The 7,425-nt window shown below is 45.1% G+C and overlaps 1 protein-coding gene across 1 annotated transcript in view; it reads left to right on the top strand.

Moving 5' to 3' along the window:
* Nucleotides 1-311: 311 nt before the first annotated feature.
* Nucleotides 312-7,425, top strand: part of SNX25 (sorting nexin 25) — a 148,839-nt gene continuing 141,725 nt past the window's right edge. Inside the window, exon 1 of the mRNA XM_014594848.3 lies at nt 312-819. Coding sequence (XP_014450334.2) covers nt 448-819 — 372 coding nt within the window. The 5' untranslated portion in view covers nt 312-447. The remainder of the gene's footprint in view (nt 820-7,425) is intronic.

Here is a 7,425-nt window from a genome sequence, read left to right as displayed (position 1 = left end):
ACTAGTACATGCCTAGGGCCCTATGTGAAGAAGGGGCCCACGAGTCTGTTCGCCTAGAGCCCGCTAAGGGAACACCCGCGCCCGCGGCTGCTCTCCCTTCCGGAGCCCGGACATAAACCTCCCGCTGTCGCGTTCCCTCCCAGAGGCAGCAACACCCGGGGCTCGCCCCGCCCCGCTCGGCGGAGGCAGCACATGGCCCAGTCCCCGGCGCTGTCAAGCAAGCGCCGCCCCCCACCCTCCTCCTCCTCCCCCTGCTGGACGGCAGCAGCACGGCGGGGCCTCCCCCGCGCCCGACTCGAGCCGCGGGCCGGCGGCCGCTGCCGGGCATGAGCTCCGGCTGCTGCCCGCGCGGTGCCTGCGGCCGGGGCCGGCGCCGGGGGGCCGCGACCTCCCGAGGGGGCCGCCGGGGCGGGAGATGCGCTGCGTCCCGGCGGCGCCAGGAGCAGCATGTTCCGGGGCGCCCACAGCGCCAGCCCGAGCCCGAGCGCTAGCGGGCAGCCCGAGGGCCCCGGCGGCAGCGCCCCGGCGGCGGAAGAGGAGGCGGCCCGCGGCGGGTCCCGCTTGATGCTGGCAGCCGGGCTGGGGCTGCTGGCCGCCTCCGTCCTGCACCTGGGGCAGCCGCGGGAGGCGGCGGACGACGGCGGCGCGGCGGGGGCGCCGAGCCTGGCCCTGCTGCTGCTCCGCCTCGCGCTGTACCTGGCCAGCGCCGCCGCCGCCTTCGCGCTGGGCGCCCTGCTCGCCCTGGCCGCCACGGGCCGCCGCCGCCCGCCGCCGCCCGCCTTCCCCGCCGCCCAAGCGCCCAGGCTGCGGCCGCCCGGGGTAAGTGCCTGCCCCGCTCCTGGGAGGGGTGGGTAGTCTGTGCCGCCGGGCTTGTGTGTCCTGCCCGGCTGTCTGCCTTGGATTGAGATCCAGAGTGTATTGTAAGGCGTCTGCAGTGTAAACTTCTGAAGTTGTGCAGAGCCATCGTGGCCAGGAAGACACGTTGCCATGATGCCCCCGTGGGCTTGGGGAGACTGGTGGTGTAGTGCTGCTTCTGGCCCTCTAGAGGAGAGGGACTTGACAGCTTTATATCCTGTGTACCCTCTTAGAAAGACCCCTGCAACACCACAGTTCACTTCCTCAGCTCTGCGCCCTGTTCTGCGGGGGCCTTTACGTTATTCCTTCAGGGACCGACCGGGATCTTAAGGACTGGACTTTCCTGACTTCCCCCAAACAAGAAAAGCACAGGATTGCACAAGTGATGGTTTGGCGTGAGGAATCACTATTACGCTGCTATTGCACTCTGACCGGCAGCTGTTGTTAGCTGTCTGGGCATGCATGCCAGCAAATCACAGGTTTCAGGGAAGGGATGGAGTAAGCAAGTGAAATACCCGAGACTAATTTCACATTGATAGTGCTCCTGATTAGCAGATCTTAAAACTAAAGAAGGATAAACATTATTATCCCCATTTTGGTACCAAACCAAGGAGGTAATAGGATCCAGTTGGCTACGTACAATGCTTTATTTTTTATGTTAGCAGCAACTCAAATTTCTGAATTTCCTTAGTGTGCTGTGCAGTGTGATTTTGTTTGTTTGTTTATTTTAATATGGAGGTTGCTGTAAGAGAGGGCAGAAAAGCTTTTATAATTTACTCACCCCTATCATTTGTGGTTTTTCTGCTTTTGTTGTCAGCCAACCTAGCAATGAACTACAGACTTATGGGCACAGCTTATTTTTTCACCCTAGGAATTGTTAAAGGGAGAGTGGTAGGATGGAGCCAGTATTTGTGACTAGAAGAATTGCTGAGCTGACAGGACAATATTGCCAACAGCGAAGGCCTGGTCAGCAGAATGAAGGAGGCTCGTGACACTAGTATGTACAATTGACACAAGAAGATACTTTGGGGAGCTTTTCAAAATAATGGGTACATACTATACTGTATCTGATTCTGGATCTCTAAACCTGTCTGTCTCTAATGTGCTACCCTGACCTGCCTTCTGCTTGTATCTGATTCTAAACAAGCTGCACTGCCTAGCTTTTTGAAGTAAGCAAGAAATGTTGTGTGTGGAGTGAATAGAGAGCAGTCAGCTAGCCTGCATGGAAAAGTGTTCCAAATTCTGTGGCTAATGAAACCTGACTATTTACCTAGGTATTTGGAAGGGAATACTTATTAAACTGAATTTGGGATTTAAACATCCTTAATTTGTGAAAAAAATAAATTAAGTGTTGAAATGTGAAAACCCCACATAATGCTCAAAGAAAAAGCTGGAAAAGATTTTAACAATCCCAACTGGATTAAAGTTCTGTGGGCCAGATCTTCAGGTGACTTTAACTTGAATAGGTCAAGTGAAGTAAATGCAGTTATGCTTATGTACTCCAGTTAAAGATCTGGGCTGATTTTATTCATTTAAGAATGCCCTGTATCTGTGGTGAAAAACCCCTCCAGGTGAACTAGTAGTTGAAAGCACCCTATGCCACTGTAAGGAGAAACAAATCACTGGGGTTGTGAAAGAAACCGCTAAATGGGAACTGCTTTAATTCCAAAAGACTGAGATTGAATAAAGCATAAAAGCTAATCTTTTCATTTTGAACAACAGAATACATTAATCTGCTGGGCAGGAATGACAGCAGAAATATCTAGAGACAAATACAATTGCTTTAATTTTTTATGCCATGTGCACATTCTTTTCCTGGTGTATTACCTCCCATTTTTCTCTGAAATTTTCCTCTTTTGTTCCTGTCTGCTGGTTTCATGTGAATAGCTTCTGTACCATTACACTTGCTTTATCCTGTCTCTGTCTAGTGGCTTTTATTTTGTGGTATTATTTTCATTATTTCTCAAAACAATTTTACATAAAACATTAAAAGACCCAAATCTCAGAAGACAGCAATAATAGCACAGTTATTCTAGTCCAGGCATAGTTTTTGTAGTAAAATCTAATATCCTGTAAGATTCAGTTGCAAGATTCCTTTTCATGAGCCAAATGAAGTACGTTACAATTTGCAAAATTTAAGCTGTCTACATGAAAAGAATGCAAAAGAAAATGTTAAATAAATGAGTAAAGGTTTTCATCCTTTCTGCTTAGATGTCCTGCTCCTAGTTCTCCAAATTTCTAAGGTTGTGTACAAATGTTCATTTCTAGCACTGGGAAATTTCCATCGCTAGGAATGATTCTGGGAGAAGAAGCAGTACAGATGTTCAGTTTGCATCTGCCGCCTTTCCCCTGTTCCTTGCACCTTCCAGGAGACGGGAGTAATCCCTGGTCTGGGGAAAGCATGGGCTGCTCCAGTCATCCTGTTCTGGGAGGGACAGTGCCCCCTTCTGTTTCTCACACGGGCCAGGGATTCTGGTATGTGAGCGTATGAGGAGTTGGCTCCCTTCCCATCCTAGTCTCCCAAAGGAGTGGGAGCAATTGCTCCCTATGTTTTTTCCAGAATGGGGTGACACCGGCTACAGAAGACACAGGAGCCTTTCCCTATGTTTCTACTCCTGGGCCCCTGGAGGTATTAAGCTGCAGAGAAGTCCCTGGTCTTGGGAAGGTGCAAGGTTCTTCTGAGAGAAATTCTCCTGGGAATGACTTCTGCCTGGTTGGAATTGGGTTATTTTTCTTGCAGAATGGCCATTTTTGTCTTTGGAGAAAAAGTTAGAATATCTGTGCACTTGTGGTTTCTACCAGGAGAATTGCAATTCTCCTAATAGAAACAGAACATCTGTATGTAGCCTAAGTCTTTCAACTGCTGTTTTGTATTGTTTGTTAGTGGCTTTTTTGACATGAAGTAGCTTTAATCTCAACTCTTTTTTTTTTTTTGTGGGCATGCTTCTGTTGAATAGGATTTTACAGAAGTATAGGAGACTTTCCTGGCAGTGCTTTAATAGGGTGGAGATGGGAAACACATCAGCACCTACATGGGCCATGTAAATGTAGGCAATATGCATAACTATGATTACCAGTTTCTCTCTTTTGTCTTTCTTTAACGATTCTTAAGATTAGGTCACTTTTTCGGTCATGTTTTTTATAATGTTTACATCCCTTTTATTTTTGTTTATTTGTACCAGCTTTCTTATCTGTCATGGAGCCTTCCTATATTGCTGTTCTTTTCCTTTCAGGAATTAGTCATGTGGTGTTATGTAGCTTTGAAGCTGAAGTTTTCCAAAAATTTGACACACCTTTCCTTCCTTAGGCACAGGAAATAATGCTCAATATGTAAGAATTTGCCATATATAAAAAATATAAATTCCAAGAAGAGAAAGTTGTGAGCAGCAGCGGAGAGCCTTCTTTGGAAAAAGAATGTGTTTGGCAAGCTATTCCATTTTGGGCTCAGCATATGAGGAAACACTAAATGTTTGGTAATAAATATTTACTATAATAGGAGTCAGACTGAGTGCTTAGAGTCAGTGGGAATATTTCTAACTAACTTCAGAAGGAGTCCCTCTCTTACCCCCATGCTTGAGTAGGACTCCCAGAGGCAAATTCTTGTTTTATTTATTTATTTATTTATTTATTTATTTATTTTTTGAGGCCTTGATTCTGGAAATACTTATGGCATGAGCCGTATCTTTGCTTGTAATGGACCTTTTAATTTGAGTAAAATTACTTGTCTGAGTAGGTTCACCCAAGGAAGACTGCGGGTTCAGCCCCTTTAAAAGGCAACATTTATGCTTTTCCTTTCTTGCTTTATTTGAATTTTTTCCCAGAGAAGCCATCCTTACTGTAAAATAATTGTTCTGTGCTCTTAGCCTCTCTGGGAGTGGAAAGGTGTGCATGGTGTGGGCTTGTTGTTTGCTTAGATTGTGCAGTGAATGCACTGGAAATATTTTGAGAATTGGAAGGGAAAAATACGTTCTATATTTAAAAACTATGGACTTGAAAAGAAGTATGTCATTTAGTTGATATCAGAATTTACATACACAAAATTGTATGTAAATTAGACTTCATGGTATGGTTTCCTCCTTCACCAAAACCTGAATGTTTATTATCCTGTTGTTTGGCAAACCTTCCACAACAGGGCACTGGATCAAAGTGATGTTCCTGTATATGATATATTAAGTGATCAGATCTGTCTAGACAATAGGCTGGTTTAATTTTGTGGGGTAATGATATGGGTTTTGTTGGTTCTGCCCCATGTAATGTTGGAAAATATGTAGATCATTTGCAACTGTAGGAAATAAATAAAACAGTGTTAAATGTTTAGTTATGGAAAGCAATTTTTATAAATAAACAATTCCTATTAATGTTTATGTGCTGAGACAGCTGCTACTGTGTTTGTGTGATGCAAATTATTTATATTAAAAAAATAAAACAATTTAGGAATATTTCTAACACGTAACATGAGTTGGCTCTAGGCAAGATAATTTGTAGAGAATGAAACGCACTCGAGCAACAAACCAGTACAATCTACTTTAACCAGTACAGTCTAATATTAATAAAAATAATGCTTTAAACACCCAAGGGATGCTCCCTTACTTAACACAAACAAACATATCCTCTCACAGAGGTTAGAGATGGGGGAGCGGAGGTGGGGAAACATCCATCTCTGCAAATTCTGTATGGTTCCCCACAGCACATAATTAACTTGTGTAATTGCAGAAGAGAGAATTTTGATTGACTTAAAAAAAACCCCAAACCCTTGGGGAGGGTAAAAAAATACAAAGAGTAAAATTGTGTTTTCACAGGTTTCTGTTGCAGTGTAGCTGTGTAAATGGTTCTTCTTTCAAAAGAATTAGCAGGGCACACTGTTTTTCTTTTATTTCCTAACACATGCTTTGACTCTGAATCATGCAATAACTCTTAATGAGTAGACTGGATAGCTGTACTTCTCTTACGGTAGGGCTTTCTAAATGGTGGGCTGCAGCCATGAGGTTCCTTTTCTTACTGAGGTGGTGGCTGGGGTCTCTGGCCTCCCCCATTCCTTCTTCAGCTTCTGTTTCTTGCCCCTGCTTCTGGGGAGGGGATGGGGCAGCAGAGTAGGAGGGAGCTAGGCTGTCCATGCCGCATGCACAGCAGGGACTCTGAGGTGCCATGCTGTATGTGTGGCAAAAGGAGGAGTTGGGCTGTGCAACAGGGGGGAAGAGCTGCCACGAAGCATGCCTAGCTGGGAGGTGGAGGTGGGGCTTTGTGCAAGGTGAGGGAGCTGGTCTGCTTTTGCTTTCAGGGATTGCTTGGGGTGAGGGGAGGCTATTCACATTTGTGGGAATCGGGAGGGCTGCCGGCATGGTGAACAGCTTGTGTGAGGGGGTGACATCTTCTCCCCCCCCCCCCCCCAAGTCTGTGGTTCATGCAGCCCCTGGCAGCCCAGAAGTTGGACAGCCCTGCTTTAAGTAATGCCAAAAGTAAGGATGCCTGGCTTATTTGTGTAGTGTTGTGGCCATGATGGTCTAGGAAATATGTAGGAAGTACTGTTCGTTCGATAATATATTTTATTGAACCAATGACATATTGGAGGAAGATCACTCTTTCTGACTGCAGAGGCCTGATACTCAAAGCAAACCTATGCAGTATCTTCAGAAGAGTGGCCTGGGAGCAAGAATTCATAGCTTTATTGGACATTAAAGTCATGCACTTAACACGGATGATGGTTTTATGGCTTGTTACAAGTTACCTGCTCTGCTTGTTAACTTCTCCTCTTCAAGTAATAATGACATTCTTCCTTTTGAATGGTCTTTCTGTTTTACAGAATTAGGCTGATATATTTCAGTTGATCTTTATTTTGTCTGTGCCTACTTCTGATAACTTATCTTTGTTCCACAGGTTTACTGTCCTCTTTCTCTTCCTCTTTTGTGAATTTTCATTTACATAATGGAATTAAACAGAAGTAATTGTTCGACCTGATACTTAGGTTAGGTTGTATCTGCTTCTGTCCCAGAATTGAGGAAGGCCATGTTGGGCCAGAAGGCTTGGCTAATGTTATTCCCAACTAATATAACTGGTCTAATAAAAGATATTCTCTAACACATTTTGTTTCATGTGATTATAGTCGTACTCCTTGGAGTATGTGCATAAGCCCCCTGATGCACCAAGGGGAATATTACACATATTCCTTCTCAGACTGTCTGTATGTAACCACCGTCCAGTCTTTGGAGTTGCTGAGTTGAGGAAAATAAAGTTTGTTTTCTGTGTCTTATTTAAATGGTAGAAGAATTTGTAGCAGGACTATAGGAAATGGTCCCGTGGGATTCAGACAGGATGGCAGTATTACATTAGCCAGTTACCTGATATGTTATAAAAAGCTGAGAGTTCTTCTCTTCTGGGGAAGAAATGTCTTCTGCTTTTCTTTCTTTTGTGGCTTGATTCTCTGTGTCAGAAAAGATTTGTGGTGATAAGTTGGCAAGAGCCACAGATCCCCCATCAGATGGGGGATTTTTTGCTGTATGTGCTGCTTTGTCAAATGCTGTGAGAAGCATTGGGGAATGAAGAGGGCTAAAAGGCTGGGTACATTGGTGAATG

The sequence above is a fragment of the Alligator mississippiensis genome, chromosome 2, assembly GCF_030867095.1.
Source record: "Alligator mississippiensis isolate rAllMis1 chromosome 2, rAllMis1, whole genome shotgun sequence".
In the NCBI taxonomy this organism is placed as follows: domain Eukaryota; kingdom Metazoa; phylum Chordata; order Crocodylia; family Alligatoridae; genus Alligator; species Alligator mississippiensis.
The sequence above is the reverse complement of the archived record's forward strand: the minus strand, read 5'-3'. Positions and strand labels throughout refer to the sequence as shown.